The sequence below is a fragment of the Lemur catta genome, chromosome 8 (genome assembly GCF_020740605.2).
Source record: "Lemur catta isolate mLemCat1 chromosome 8, mLemCat1.pri, whole genome shotgun sequence".
Classification (NCBI taxonomy): domain Eukaryota; kingdom Metazoa; phylum Chordata; class Mammalia; order Primates; family Lemuridae; genus Lemur; species Lemur catta.
In genome coordinates this window covers 72,917,903-72,934,466 of record NC_059135.1, presented here as the reverse complement: position 1 = coordinate 72,934,466, position 16,564 = coordinate 72,917,903, and the positions used below count along the sequence as shown (strand labels likewise).

The following is a 16,564-nucleotide window of genomic DNA, read 5'->3' as shown; positions in this document are numbered from 1 at the left end:
CATAGTTCACTAATGCTGGCAGGTCAGCCTTTACACATGTTCTCTTCTGATACTTTGAATTTTGCACTTAAAAAAACAACTTTTTACAGGAGTTTAAGTCAGAAAAAGGAGGACCTGAAAATCCAGGTATCAGGAGAGCAGGGAAATGACCCGACAATCTGGTATATCCACAGTCTCATCTCTTGAATAATTACATATAAGCTTAAATAACAGAGTGGATGCAGCTTTACCCTGTCTGCTGAAGTCAAGCAAAGAAATGATTTAATCACAGGCTGAGAAGATGTGGACAATCGGCAATCTCTAAAGTAGATTAGTCCTCCAAGTTCAAAACTGGCAAGACCACCAGGTGTGGTTCAGTAACTAGCTAAATCTGTGACCTCTAGTCCGATCTGGGGCTTTGTGGGACTTTGGGACCTCCGTAGTTGGAATGTGATTAAATTTTAGCATTAAATCTGTAGAAGATGCTGGCCTCCTTCTTGGATTTATGATTTTAATGGACTCTCAGAAATGAGCATTTCATTTGAGATATCGAATTTGCTAGGGCCTCTGCTTCCCTTTGAGTGCACAGCTGGACACTGTCATAGAAGTAGTGACCACTAGGAGGAGGTTGTGGCCTGTTCAAGAGGTCATGAATGCACAGAGGGTGCAGAGTCCCAGGTGACCAGTTTATTAGAAAATTACTCTAGAAGGGATTACAGAACGTTTTAAGCTGCTTACAGTATTTTTAGGAACTAGGGTGAAAGATGCCATTTGCATGCAAAATAATCTCATAAGGGAATGATTTTTTTTTTTTAACATCACATTTATATAATGACATCTTGTAGCCAGCTGCTCTCACCCATCTGGCAATTTAAAAGATTTCCTTTTAGTTTCTTTGATATAGAAATTACCTACCATTAGGTCTGCCACTGGGCCTATTTAATTGGTATTAAAAGAAAGCACCTCGTTTGCCAGATCTGCTGTGGTTTCTGGCGGAAGCTGTGAGTGACCAGCAAATCTCTGCTCTGGAGTTGCTGAGAGAATGCAATTACCTTTCTATGTTCTCCCGAGGCTCTGGGGACTCAACTTATGAAAAGGATAACTAGCTTGTTGCTATTTCATGTGTGAAATTTTAATGAATTACTGGCAGTCTAATGGTTTTCTTTAAAAAAAAAAAACACAAAAAAACCTATTTTAGAATTTTTAATAGCACTAATGAGAATTTTTGATTAGTCTGTCATTCTTGTCTATTGCAATTGATGGATTTCTATTTTTTGTAGAAACGTTATTTATGCCCTTTGGGAGTTTTCATTTTATAATTAGAATGTTCTGCAAGCCTTATAGGTATCCTCCAGTGAATGCTCCTAGGTAAACACAAATCTTTTTAGTCCTTAAAGGTAATTACATCTGACAATAGTAAATGCCAGGATGCTTATTTAAAGAAAGGAAAGGTTTCTAGTGTGGGGGTGGGGGAAGGGGAGCCTTTCAGTCTAGAAAATCAGATGCTTTACAGTATTAGGAGCTTTTTTTTCCCTGTAGGCAGCAGGCATAAGCCTCAGGGGATAAACTTAGAGAAATCTACTTTAATGTAAAGAGGGAGAATAAAAATAGATGCTAATCTTCCTTTTTCGGTCCTTTTTCTCCTTCTCCCACCACCATAGTTCAGGATGTTATTTCTCTAGGGTTTGTTTGCAGCTGTCTTCCTTGTTACAATCAGTTATTCCGTAATCACCTGCGTGGGGGCTTCTCCGGAGACTCGGTGCGCTGCAGTGCAGGGAATATTCTCGATTAACGTGGTGAGATTGCCATGGAGACAGATTGCCTGGTGTCAGGTCTTGCCTGGTGTTGGGAATTTACAATCCCCAGACGTGTTTGTGAGCTGGACAGTGTAGTTACCAGGGACGCTTCTGGAAGTCATTTTCTCCGTCCTTTGAAGGGCAACGGTGTTTGGGAAAACCAAGCTCTGGGTTCCTCTCTGGGAAGGAGCTGTGCTGCTTTGGTTCCTGCGTGTTGCTGCTTTGTTCTTCTCTGTCTGAATGGCTGCTGCAGAAAATAATCCTGACTGCCTGACCTTTAGAATGTAAACCGGGAAGAGCTCGATGTTCAGATGTAGCTTCGTGGGGGACATGTTAGTGCTTTGATGCAGAGAATTGCTCAGGAGAAAGTCTGCTATGGGTTTCAAATACTGTTTTGATAATAATGAACATAAATCTGAAAGGGACCTGCAGAGCTATACTGTGTTTTATTTTTGGAACTGAGCTCCAACCACAAAAGTGTTGTGAAGACCAGAAACACTAATCTCAGAATAAGTAAAAATAATCATTTATCTGCTAAGCTTAAAAAGGTGTGAATTTGTCAGGGAGTGGAGGAGATGAGAGATGGACTTTAAACAATAACTCCTTTTGTGCTTTTTACATATACCATCTTCATTTATCTTTAACACAAAGGCGTTACTATTTTCTCTCCTTTATAGAAAACAAACCAAGGAGTTAAGCAGGAGATGGGCTTGTGATTAATAGAGGTGCAGTGTGGCTTTCACAGTGCCTCGTAGCAGCGCTGGGCCTCTGTAATCTTTGACAACCCTACTACTCGTTGATGCTGTAATTCCTCAATGGGAGAAGAGGGCAGCTTTAGGGGGAGTCAAGCCTGTGACTTTGGTTAGCGCAGGGAACATGCAGCTAAGGTTGTAGGGGTTCACCCCCAGTCCCTGCCTGCCCCGATGAATCAAAACATCCACTGGGCAGCTCCTTAGCTCACCCCAGCCTCATGATATCATTGCCTCTCCGGCCATTTGGAACCCAAAACACAGGGAATATGTCTCTTCCCAGTGTTTTTGTATCTTACCTCTTTACTTGGGGCGAGTTGTCCTGTGGATAATATGACCATATTCTGGCTGGTTTCTGGTCTATTGCAGTTAAGTATTTCACCTTCTTTATGCTTAAGCTGGAAGCTCAAATTCATACTGCATTGGGTTGCCCTGTCCCCAAATTTCAGAAGCTAGAACTGAAAAATTAGGGATACAGTCATGATCCAAGTAGAAGGACATTTACTAAAGTGTTGGTGGTGAATTTCTCTGGGGAAGGAACAGAATTAGAAGGGAGGCATGAAAGAGGACTTTCAAGTTTTAGTGTACATCCTATATTGCTTGAGTTGTTTATATTGAGAATGTATCCTGAATTATTTCTGTGGTTAGAAAATAGCTAATTTTTTTTAAGAAAAAAGAAAAAGAACATGGTACACTCTTTTCATAGCCCATGGATTTGGCAGACTGTAGAGAATATAGATTCTTTAATTGGATGAAATCCAGTCTGCACACTGAGGTTGCTGATGGATTTTTTTAAGCCAGGAATTGGAACTGAATGAAATATTGATTTGGTTCAGGTTCAGTTCAAAGGCTACTCTGATATTCTGGTTTTGTTTCAGGTCAATAATTTTAGAAAAAGGCTGAGGTATAGTGCAGTCTAGTTGAAAAAGGAAAAAGGGTTGACTCTCTGTATTCAGCAAGATGAAGTTTATTCCAGGTTTTGCTTCAAGTTGCTGCTTCAGTTGGAGCTGTGATGCAAACTCGAAATCATCAGGTGTTAATTTTCCTTGACATGGAGGCCCACGGTGCCATTTTGTGATTATCAAGTGAAATAATGGAGCTGGAAGCAGCAGAGCTAAACCATCACAAGTGTTTTGTTTATATTGAGATAAATGTGTGCAGTGTTCAAGTGGGTTCCTTGAGGCATGATATATATTGCTAATGAAGCCACGGATTAGGATCTCAGTTCTTCTATCTTTTTTTGAAAAATTCCCTCTGGCTCAGGGCAGCTTTCCTGGGGAATTTCCACAAAATGGATTTTGTGGGCTGAGAACCAGGGGGAGGCTTGGAACGTTGCAGACATCCTCGCTACTGACTGTAGTGAAACGAGTGTGAAGTTGATGGTGAACGTCTGCTGGGTTTTGTTTTCCTTTCCAAGAAGGATATTTGAGAGACTCAATGGAGCCACGTGGTTTTCATAGGATCTTTCTTGTGTACTCTGTCTTTGCAAGGTGACTTTCTTGTTGGGGATAGCCATTGGCCAGCTTGGAAATTACACCTTTTTCCACAATTTGCATTGTCAAATTTGGCAATTCTCCCTTTGAAGGCCCTAACAAACACCGCCTGCGGTCTGAGGATCTGCGTGATATTCCAGATTGACTGCTTTTGCTTTTCTGGGACTACCTGACATCACAGGAGATTATTCTATTTGAACTCTCAGCAGAGCCAATTAATTCCGGCTTCCTACGGGGAGAGAGTAGTAGAGTAGTGTTTGTGCAGCACTAGTCTTGAGGCCCCGGCCACCCTGTCTTCCTACCTCAGATTCAGAGAGTCCCAGATTTAGAGGAGTGGGGCCCTACGGTGTTCTATTAAGCAATGCCAATGTGTTTCTTTATTTGGCTATTTCCATGAATGAAACAGTAACATAATTAATTGGTAATTAGGATGCCTTAGAGCTCTGTTTCCCTTTGAATCAGCCACTAGAGAGAATGTGACCCTAGAGAAGCCCCCAGTATATTCCTCAACAAAAACAAAGTGTATGTGAAGAATTTGGGGCATCCCTGCAAGTTGGATTAGCTCCAGTTGTTGGTGGAACCAGTTTTCTTGAGTGATACATCGTGAGAGAGGGGGTATTACTATATATAGTCCTCTTCTTCATTAGACTAGTTTTGGGCAATTAACCAGGACCTTTCTTGTCCAAGAGAAAGGGCACAAATACAAACTATAACTACACAACAGCTCTTCATTGTGTCCTCTGTGTATTTTTCACTGGGAGTGACTATTTTTTAGAACTCTTCCTGGAGGGTGGCATGCTCACTTGCTTTAACCCCCAGCTCCTCTCGGCTGTGTTTTGCAGGAGAAGCTGTCCCCGAGGATGAACAGATCAGTGCTAAGGACCAGAAGAACCTGGAGCCCTGCGACAACACCCCCATCATAGACAACATCGCTCCTGTGGTTGCCGGTATCTCCACGGAGGAGAAGGAGAAGTACGACGAGGAGATCTCCAGTCTCTACAGACAACTGGATGATAAGGTCTGTGGCCAGAGACTTACAGTCTTCACTCCGGTACAAAGACTAAGGACGACGGGTCCCTGACAGAGTCAAGCCCCGTGGAGCTGATGTAGGGGTGCAGACTGGTGTTTATGTCTGTCTTCCTGATACCCGCCCTAGCTCTTGATCATGCAGACTCAGGAGCTTGATTCATGTGCAGTGGAAAGTTTTGTGGAAATTTGTTGGAAGAGTAGCGTGTTGGCCTAGATAAACTGGCAGGGGCTACTTAGAGTCTTCACGTGTAGAAATTGGACTGCGCTGATTACTGCGTGAGAGTGGGGAGGATGTGAGTGTCTCTGATCCTTGTTTAAGTGTCCCTTTCCTCTCTGGGCCCACCCCTCACTTCTTGGAAACTCTAACAGTAGCCCCAGCCTGAGGCAAGGATGGTGACTTCCAAAACTCAGGCGTGTTCTTTAATCATGTAGCCCCGAGTTCCTGGGATTGAGGAACCAACAGTAGTGTGTTCCGATGGCTTCACTTTATCGGTGAAGCTCTTTTCAGGGACATACTCTTGAATGAAGTAGTTTAAACATGCTAATTGGAGATGTCCAATTTTGTGACAACTTTTGAGATTCAAATAGTCATGTAAATGCACAAGTTGGAATACAGGAAAAGAGACCTTGGAGAACACTGCATCATTCATCATCCCCAATGAAGGTTGGGTTAGCAATCCCAGAGGCATAAGAAATTAAATTGATGTTCCACGTGATCTTGGCATATTGCCCTTGGAATATTCTAAATCCTTTCAGTTCATTTCATCAAGGTTGCTGATATTTTTAGTCTGATTTTATCTTTTCGGCTGTTGTTCAGCTCAGAGTGCTCGGGACACCTCTGGCTTGGATGAAATAGCTTTGTTATGTTAACGTTGCCATTAATCTTACAGGCCTCTCTCTTTGGGGTGAAGCTCAGAGTCTGGTGTCACCTTTACAAGCTGAATGTGACTGGTGGCCCTAAGGAAGCTAACTGTGCTTGGTTTTGATTCTGGGAGTTTGCATTATAACTACAGCATTGAACTGGGGTTACCCTACCTTTCTGAAAACATATTTAATAAAATATTCACACCCATAAGCATTGAGTTACTTGCCCTTTAGGGTCTAGGCATACCGTTATCTTCCATTTCTAGCCGAGTATTTTACATAGAACCTCAAATGAAGTAAAAGGAAAAGGAGATCAATAGTAAGTTAACAGTATGTGCAATTTCTTGATTTCTCCAAGGAATTGCTGTTGTTTAAACAGTAAAGAAGGTTAGACTGTATGCAACTTTTTTCCTCATTTTAGAATGATGGGCTCAGTTTTAGCAATCACAGGGAATCCTGGATGAGAGGGTGAGAGGGAAGAACCTGGTTGTGTACTCTGTTCTCTACGTGGAGACTCTGACCATGGTGGGATCGGGACCATTTGCCCCGGCAGCACAAGGAGCTTTCCCTGATCTGAGGGAGAGACTTTAGGTCTCGAATCCAGCTTCTGAAATGTCGCCATGTGGACTGAGCTCAGCGAGATGAAAGTGTCATGCCTCAGGCATTCATTGGTGGCTGGGGAGCTGGCTTCAGAGTCTCTGTCTCCTGAGGGCCAGCCTAGGGCATTTTCCACTTCACCATTTTCCTGTAGCATGTGCCTTGAAAACCCTGTAAGCACACGGTTCAAGGTTAGCATTTGTGGCCTGGCACAGGGTGATGCCGAGAGACATCGGGGAGGACGGTGCCTAGAAGCCTCAGCCTTACAGGGCACCAAAGCTAATGGTTTGCCCTTAGTAACTCTGCCCACCGACTGCCCGATTATTTCTTACCGGCCGTCCCTGTTATGCGTCTTCCTCTCAAAGGTGCTGGACAGCATGTTCATGCTTCTGATGTAGATGGTTTGATACTGGAGAATACATGAGGTGGGACACGGCGTCTTCACAGATTATTGAATGGCAGAACTGGAAGTATCTAGGTCTAGGTGAGACACTAGCCCAGGGTGGTTACATCACTTGTCCAAGTTTACATCACCCAAAGGTGGCAGAGCTGGAATGAGATTACATATCTTCTGACTCCTTCTCCGGTGCTCACCCCATTTTGTCCTCAGCCCTTTAAATGAGGAACTAACGGGTCAACCCGGATGGATCTATTTAGGGTACAGAGGGGAAAGTCCGCACTGTTTACTCCCAGTTGCTCCTCCAGGGGTCCAAGCACAGGTGCCCTCCCAAGGCAGCGCTCTGTGATGGAAGCGCATGCGCAGTGTAGTCAGACCCGCGCCTTGACGCCCAGACCTGGGCTGCTGCCCTGCACCGCGGAAGATGCGTTTCTCGTCTGTACCGTGAGGCTCGTATCTGTTATTTCAAAAGGTTGCAACAGGGATTAAAAGTACCTGATATGCAGCAGGTGCTCCGTAAATATGAGTTCCTTTTGTTCTTTTTGGTCTTCTCCGTCTGGGCTCGGTTTGCTCACGGGAGAAGCCACATCCCGTGTGGCGTGAGGGGCCAGGGCTGCGCAGGTGGGCTGACAGCGGAGTCACAGCACGCGCACGCCGCTCGCTCACCCCGCGTCCCCTCTGCGGTGCTGCTCCACTGCCGGAGATCTGCGAGAGGAATCAGGTTTAAGTAGAGATGTAAGTCGATTGCTTGTTACACTGATTACCACTGCAACAAAATCATCTTTATGATTAGAGGCGACCAGTGACCTGTTACAACGGGGGTTGACCAGTTCCTCATTTGTAGGGCTGTGCGTGTTATTTCATGTATAAGAAAATTCAAGTACAAAAATATTTTCTGAAAAATGCTTTGAGATCTGTTTTCCATCTTTAGAGCCGGCCTCGGAGTGAGCATGCTTCAGCAGGTTCTAAGAGATGCCCGTGGATATAGAGACAGAGATCACATAGAACCCTTATTCTGGAAGTTTTGAAAGATTTTTTAAAAATCACAATAGACTACACTAATTCTTTAGAGAAGTTGCCTTAATAAAGGGTTAATGTAGTTTGGGAAATGTCTCTGGTACAGGTGATCCATGTCCTTTATATCTTTTTTTCTTCATCCTTCCTAGGTGGGGCCAGGGGCCCTTGGTTTTTCACTGTACCTTAAAAGTCATTGCATCCTAGCTCATCACTGGTCAGGGAGGAAGCTGGCGTCCTCAGGCTTTGAAATGAGCACAGGATAAGAGCAAGGAGTTCACGCCACCATTTCTCCTCTCTCGTGATTTATAATATGTCACTTGTAGTGGTTGTTCATTTGTCCCGGGGAAAAGATGGGGGCTCCGTAAAGTGAAACTCTTTGGGTAATTTATGTTAACTTGTTTAATATTTAAGCATTGAGGAGCATAAAGACAAAATTATTCCTGGCCACTGACATGCTAAGTCTATAAAGTAGAAGAGAAAATATGTCTATAAGATAGTCTTCTAGTTGTGGAAATACCGTTTTTTGGAGGGTTCCCTCTGGTGTAATTTCCCTAATTCTCCTGCCAGAAATGTGATATGGGAGAAAAGTAGAACCATTAAAGAAACATTGGTGTAAAAAGTTCAGTAGAAACAGGCTCCTTTTGAGCAGTGAAGTGAGGCCAAAAGATGTTCTATATAAAGGAAAAGGAGCTATAGATTCTGTACTATTGATTTTAGAGTTTTCTTGTTCCAGGGAAAGCATTAGTTTGTGACACTACATTAACTGATTCAAATGCATATGTAGACACCACCCAACAGGCTGGGGAATAGCTCACAGAAAATTGAAGTTTGTTACCAGGCCCTTAGGTTTACCCTTTTAACCTCACCTCTGGAAAAGGCAGAAAGCACAGTGCAGGGTTGTGGTGGTTGGTGTTTTGTTTTGTTTTGTTTTGTTTTTTAATGAGCTGCTGATGGAAACACCTGGGCAGGACCTGCTACAAAGGCAGCGCCAGTAATACTAAACTGAATCTGACTCTGTTTGGGGCTTAGACCCTAGAAGTGTCATCAAAGAGGATTTTCTCCTGTTTCTAAGGGGGAGGCAAATTGGAAGCCAGGTTGTTCTTCTTCACAGGATATGCTTTAAATTTCATTTGCAATCAGGAAAATATTGCAGCGAAGACTGAGTTTCCTATGTAGTTGGCGTGGTCGGCTGCTGCCTCCGCTGCCCTGGGAGTGGACAGTGAGAGGCAGGAGAGGGGGTCAGTGAGTGCCCCGGCTTTTGTGGCAGCAACACCTAGTGACAGAAAATGAGAGTGAGGAGGGTGAATTTGCCTTTCCTTCTTCAGCGACAGCCCAGAGTAAGCATTAATACTTCTGCCCCTGGCTGCTGTGAGATTTTTTTAAAAAACTTGTAAGAAAATTAATTTCCAGTCAAGAGGGAGATCTGCCAATGCCAACGATTAATTCTCTAGTCAATATTTTACCAGTCTCCCTAACTGAAAGATTTGAAGTGGAAACAGTGGTCTTTCCTACCTCTCAGGTGGCAGCATTCCTGGTCACTGACGCGTTTGATAAGATTTGGGGACATTAATATATTACAGTGCAGATGGTTAGAAACTCTCTCCCTTACTTTTTGTATTAGGAATTCACTGTTAACATCTTTGAATTGGGCAGGATCTCTCCAAAGTCCCTTTCAGTTCCCAAACCCTGGATCTCTGATTTCTGGATGAGCAGGAATTGGGTTGAATATGTAGGATATTATAGTTCCCAGAATATCCAGATGTTTCATCTGCTGGGAAGGGTGGATGAAGAGGCTTTTTAACCAAATGAGACCCCAGAACCAGTCTCTCTTCCGTGGAGGCCCACCACACCGCTCCCTCCATCTTTCTAGCAAGCTTAGGGTATCCGCCTGCCTTCGGGAAACCAGGATATCAAAAATGACATAACTAACCAAAAAATATTAAACATGATGTTTTGTTTCAGGATGATGAAATTAACCAGCAGAGCCAGCTGGCTGAAAAGCTAAAGCAACAGATGTTGGATCAGGATGAGGTAAAGAGTGCAATAAATTTTTTTATAAAGTTTTTTTTATTACTCTTTGTTGTCGATGTTTGTTCCAGAAATTTAATTTGCAAAGAATTTTTTCAAAATCACTGAATCATGTGGAAATTTCTTGGTAGATTTCCCTTCAATGCCTGTTAAAAGCTGATTTTCACTAAATTTAGAAAATTAAATGTCTGACTTCATAGAGCTCTGGGTTTTTGAGAGGGAGTAGCCGGTTTGCTACACTTAGTCGTGGAAGAGCTTAGTAGTTGGGAAGGAGGATTCATAGTCCTCATACCCAGCACTCCTGTGTCCTGTTGTTTTGGCCCATTTCAGTTTTGCAAATCAGTGGACCCAGGTCTTTGAAATAGACTGTGTTCTCCTGCTGTCCTGCAGGGAAACAAAATCAAAAGTAGAAGGTAGAGGAGGGGAAAGTGAAAAGAAAAGGGGCCCAAGTGCTATGTTAGCATATATTTGATATACTAAAAAGGAGACAGATTGTTTTCAGTCTTTCCCCAAAGGAAAGTTCGCCAGTAAATGTTTTCATTACATTGTGTTTTCCCAAGTATTTTACAAACAAGAACCTAAGGAAAGGACGGACAACCAATTTATCAAACATAGATAATTAGTAATTCCCTTGCTGAGAACCATCTAAGTATCGTTCCCTTTTGTGCTTTAAGTTGCTTTCTGCTTCATTGCTATTAATAAAATGCTATCGAATGGATTGCACGATGCAGTGACAGCAGGTGGCTTGGAGTCGTGTCCTATCCCAGCCCTCCTTAGACATAACTGTCTCTGTAACCATTTCCTTCCTCTTCCTCTTTAACTCTTCAAGGCAATGATTACCTCCTCTGCTCAAACACTTCTCTTGGTAGGGAGATAATCTATGCCTTTGTAATCAGATGAACCATATTTAATTGATTTCTACTTAGCTACAGTTGAGACCTTGTATTTGCTTAGTGTTTTCTGCGCTGTACCTCCCATTCTACTCCATCCCTTCCTCAACATGGGTACTGCTGTGTGGGATAAACTTTCCTTTTTCATATTGTTAAACTCTTTAATATTTTTCTGTTTCCATACTATCAAGACAATATCTATTTATTGTAGGAAAATCAGAAAATACAGTAGAAACAAAGATAATGAAAGCACCCACAAGCCCAGGGATTCAGTTTTATGTAGTGACCATGTTTGGGGTATATCTGAAATCAACCTGTTTACAATGTAAAATCTTGATAATATTAAAAAAAACTGTTCAAGTATTATTATAGCCCTTGCAAATGATTCCCTCATCTTTTGTTTAATATATAGAATAGCAAACCAGCTACAAATTCCAGTGCTTTTTGATGTGTAATTCATGCTTCATGTTAAGCTTATACAGCTTTAAAGTAAACAAATGAACAAACAAAAAAATCCCAGATTTTTGAAATAAGAACATGTTTTGTCTTTTTATTTAGTATCTGGACCATATAGTGGGGTTTTCTGTCACCTGAATCTTTTCCAGCTTGTTTTCTTGTATCTGGTTTTGAAATTATTTTATTTTGGATAGAGCATAGAACATAAATATTTGAACATTACATTCACAAGTTCCATGCCATCTCATTTCCCCAGCTTTTAGCTTCCACGAGAAGAGACTATGAGAAGATACAGGAGGAGCTGACACGTCTCCAGATTGAAAATGAGGCAGCCAAAGATGAGGTGAAGGAAGTTCTCCAGGCCCTGGAGGAGCTGGCTGTCAATTATGACCAGAAGTCACAGGAAGTGGAGGACAAGACCAGAGCCAATGAGCAGCTGACAGATGAGCTGGCCCAGAAAACGGTTGGATCACTTTTGTCTAAGGGGCAGGACTTCCTTGGCTGCTGTTCCTATACTTATATTGATGTTTGTTGACACTGTGGGAAGACAGTGGCTGAATGGTTATTTAGTGTTAGACTTAAATGCATTCTCTGAGGTCCCTCCTACAATTGAAATACTTTGTGGGAGTGACTTTTGTCCACTCATCCTGGAACTGCATATCACAACTGCTTTATATCAAGAGAATTTATAACATTAGCAGGGATGCCTTGTGGGAATAGTCCAAAGAGCTCAGACTTTAGAGCCAGAAAAATCTTAGTTACAAATTTGTTTTTTGACATTTCAAAATATTACGGAGTACAAATGTTTTGTTTACATGGTTTGCTTCTGTAAGGGCTATAAGTGTGCCCATCATCCAGATAGTATTCGTTGTCTAGTTACAAATTTGACTTCACAACTCTTAGGTCTTAATCAAGACATTTAAACTTCTTGAGTATTCATTCCCTTATCTATAAAATTGGTGACAATAATATGCTCCTTACATAGCACAAAGATTAGTGACAGTTTATGTAAAGCACTTAGCATAGATCTGTGCATATGCTACAATATCAAGAAACAAATCCCGACGTGTTGCTATTAATAGGCAAGAGTGTGGGACCCACGGAAGGTGTGGACTTTAATCTTCTTTTTTATAGCCTCCTGAATGAAATCCAGTCCCTCCCCTCAGCTTCCTGTCCTAACTGTTACCTTCAGGAGCCTGGGATAAGCTGTCCTTGTTTGTTTGCTGTCCTGCTGTAAGCCAGTGCTTCAGTCTGCACATTTTCTTACTGCCAGCTTCTCTGAGTGAAAGATGCTGCAGTTTCTGCACAGTGAGCTAGCGGCAGCAGGGCCAGTGAGCATTTGGCATGGTGGGATGTGTCCTTTTTTATTTGGAAAATGGGTGGTGGAAAAACCAAGTGGCTGTAACCTGCTGCCCTTGGCACCTCTGCCCAATGGGCTGGTGTCATGGGATTGTGCCCAGCCTGCTTTGTGGAAAACATCCAGTCCTCCTGGGCAAGGAGAAGCAGCAGATGGTGCAGGAAGGCACTAATCTGCCGACCATGGAGCTGATAGGAAATGCTGCTCACTCTATACGTTCAGCTGCATGGAGGAAAACTTTTCTAATGGCTTCCCAAGATGGGGACTACTGCTTCTCTGGATTTTAAAAAATAAAATGAAATAAACAGTTGACAATGCCAAATGAAACAAAACAAACTCATTCAGAAGTCATTTAGGAAAGGAACAGACTTAGCTTTTCTCTGTGTGGTGTTTTCTATAGAATTCTTTTAACTAGTCCTAGGTAGTATTTGCTTCTCAAAACAGTGACACATTTTTCATAATACAGTTCTTATTTTCCATCAAACCAAAGTTCTATTAGACTGGTTTAGAGTACTATTTTTAGTTAGATCATTAAAAAAAATGCTCTAGTAAAATAGCTGCATGTGGAAGAATTGTATAGATGTCTCTGCATTAACCTCCACAGCTTTAGGAGTAGGGGAATTATTTGTCTGTTGGCTGAGTTAATACCAAAGCACCAAAAGATGGCTATTCTAGTTATATTGAGAGTTAGTTAAGATATGTATGTCTTGGCAAGATACATGAAGGATGAAAAAGAGATGAATTTGTTAAAGTTTGGCAGGAAAATAGAACTCTGTTATCTATTAAGAATATATCATCTTTTGAACTTAACTAATTTTGAAAAAAGATGAATAGTGTTTAATTCAGCTTCACTGTGAAAATTAGAAGACTTTTTTGAAGTTGTTCTCTAAGGTTATCAGTGTTCCTCTGGGCTGTGTATTCCAGGCCTATGTATTTTTATGAAGTTAGGTGAGAATATGGAGCCCAGCGAGCGGGTTTGTTTAGAAGTGGAGGTGAGGGCACCTGCAGGTATGTTTGGACTCTGGAATAAAACAGGGTGGACTGAAACAGAACATCTGGTTGAGTAGGAAGATGTGATTAAATGTTACAAACCTAAGGGCTCCTTTTTTGGTTTTATTTATGTTTAATAACTTATTTCACTGACCTGGAAATTGTCATCTGCTATGTAGACATATAATGTATCAGGCCATATGATAAAACTCGTTGATGTGAAGTTCTCTTCTTATCAAAGAATGCAGTGCTATCCTACAGTTTGCCTTAAAAGGACTCTTATGTTGAAGTCACGAGAAACGATAAAAGAACTCCATCCTACACGGTGCTGTTATTCTTTGTAGTGCTGCATGAATGAAATTGATGGGCAGTCCTTTTAATTTGTTGTTGAAACTTGTTTTTCAGACCACATTGACAACCACACAGAGAGAGCTGAGCCAGCTACAAGAGCTTAGCAACCACCAGAAAAAGAGGGCTACTGAGATTCTGAATTTGCTGTTGAAGGATCTGGGGGAGATAGGTGGGATTATCGGCACCAATGATGTGAAGACGGTGAGCCAGCCTTCTTTTATCCTTGCTACCTGCCCTTTTCATGGTGTAATTCTAAGTTAGCAGGCTCTGCGTTTTATTGTCTTTAAGTATTCAATGCTTAGCACCATGCTTTGCATCTGCCATGTGCTGAGTCGTATTTGAATGGATAAAAAAGGACTGATTGAATGACTAAGTGAATAAACGATTGTTGGGGTTAGGAGGAGGAGAAAAAAATTTAATTTCAAATCTAGGGAATATATTCAAGCTTTGGTTGGCTTTATATGTAAATTGGTTTATTCCTCAAACTTATTTGCCAACGTCACAGAAGTTGGGAACTGGATATCTTAAGCAACTATTCTAGTCTCAGAATTGTGTTTCTCCTTTTCTGTAAGAACCCGGTGGAGTGAAAATTCTCTAACCAGTCAGTATGAATTAGGAAAGCTTTCAGCTGAGAGTAACAGGATTCTAACAGTGACTTAAGAAATAAAACCACATTTATTCACAATATGAGGAGTCTGGAATCTTGCTATTCAGGGTGTGATCTGCCTCACCTGGGAGCTTATTGGAGCTATAGCCTTTTAGGCCTCTCCTCAGACCTACTGAATCAGAACCTGCATTTTGACAAGATTCTCCAGGTGATTTTTTTATGCTTACTAAAGTTTGAGAAGCAAATTTTGGTTCAGTGCAGTGGCTCAACAATGTCAAGGACCCAGGCTTTTTCTCTATTTCCGCTCTGCTTTCCTCAGCCTGTTTCCTTTCCATATCCTTAGGATTTGCCTCATGGTAGCAAGATAGCTGCTATAGCACTAATCATCACATCCTCACTCAGCCACATTCTGATGGGCTGAAAAGGCTAACTGCTTTCATCCAGGAAGGAAATAGATCCCAAAAGTCCACAGCGGACATACCTTTATACTTCATTGGCCAGAACTGGGATTACATGATCACCCCAAACTGCTGGGAAAGCAAAGGGGACTAGGATTGCTATAATTAGCTTGAACCAATCTTGATTAATCCCCTGAGGTTGTACACATAGGTGGTTTGGATAGCAAGGAAGTAAGAGAGGTGAGGAGAATGGGGTGGTGTAAAATCCAGAAGCTCAGAATAGAGGGAGAAGAGAGAATAAAAATGTTATCAGCTAAGAACAATTTGCTAGAATTGAGAGAGGGCATTGTTGTCATTAACCTGACAAACAGGATAGAGACATTTTTAAAAATCAGCTTTATTGAGGTATAATTTACAAGAAGTAAGTGCATGCATTTGAAGTATACACAGTTGAGATGTTTTGACGTGCGTGTGCACTCGTGAAACCATCACCACCATTAAGGCAATGAACGTATCCGTCACCCCCAACAGTGTGCGGGGCTGTTTTCAGTCTCTCTAGTTTGTTTCATCAATCTAATCTTTATGCCAATACCACAATGTTTTGATTACTGTAGCTTTATAATAATGCAGCATCTTGTACAGAATAGTCATTGATAAACGTGTGTTGATTTCATCAAGCTGGAGAATGGTGTCATTGCTCACCTTCCACCTCACAAATCCCTAAAACCAAATTCTTGGAGGTTAGCCACTTTATCTTTAAAAGTCGGAATTCGACATCAACCCGCTTAGTGGGGACACTCAGGTTGTGAGTTGGGATTGTTCCATACTGGAAAACACTCCCAAGACTGGGTTTTGGTTTACAGACTATTTCTGGGAAACACTGAAAGCTCATTTTGGATGGTGTAACAGGCCTAGGCTTAGAGTATACGGCTGCTTATAAACTTAACCATTCTTCATGGAACTTCTATTGTAACTGAATATTTCATGAATCCTTGTGAATGAATCTAATTTTAACACAGAATTCTCAGATATGGTAGAGCTGATCTTTTTATACTTCAGTTTGGTGATTTTTGTATTTGAGGATTTACTTTTTTGAACCATAACATTGGTGTTGAGCAGTAAAGTTTTGGTGTTGGGTGATTACATGGCCCTCACAAGATGAAGGGAGAGTTGATTTATGGGACGTTGGTGCCTGCCGCTGCTAACGACAGAGGAAGAAGGTATTTTTATGCGAAGTTCTAAAATAGAGCTGATGAAAATGCTAATGAAATCAAGGAGTGTCTGGGTGTTTCAGCATTTTAAAAAGAGTCCTTACCTTCCTTACCTTTGGGAATCTGAAGTATGATTGAGATTATTTTTAAATACTTAATTGGATGTTTTTGAGATTATTTTTGGATTCCAAACATTGGATGCCATAGTTAATTTTATTGATAATTCTCACGTATAGGTCATTATATTCTTAATCATTCTGCCTTTTTCCTTATATAAATAATTATGATTTAATCATTAGGGCAATGAGAGCTGACATTAGCAGTTGTATGACGTTGGGCAAGTCACTGTACTTCT

At 41.6% G+C, this 16,564-nt stretch overlaps 1 protein-coding gene across 1 annotated transcript in view; it reads left to right on the top strand.

The window, feature by feature from the left end:
• The window catches only part of KIF5C (kinesin family member 5C), a 129,007-nt gene that overhangs the window by 89,488 nt on the left and 22,955 nt on the right, over window positions 1-16,564 (top strand). The window contains exons 12-15 of the mRNA XM_045558778.1: window positions 4,860-5,035; window positions 9,884-9,952; window positions 11,552-11,758; window positions 14,048-14,194. Of these exons, the coding sequence (XP_045414734.1) occupies window positions 4,860-5,035; window positions 9,884-9,952; window positions 11,552-11,758; window positions 14,048-14,194 (599 nt within the window). The remainder of the gene's footprint in view (window positions 1-4,859; window positions 5,036-9,883; window positions 9,953-11,551; window positions 11,759-14,047; window positions 14,195-16,564) is intronic.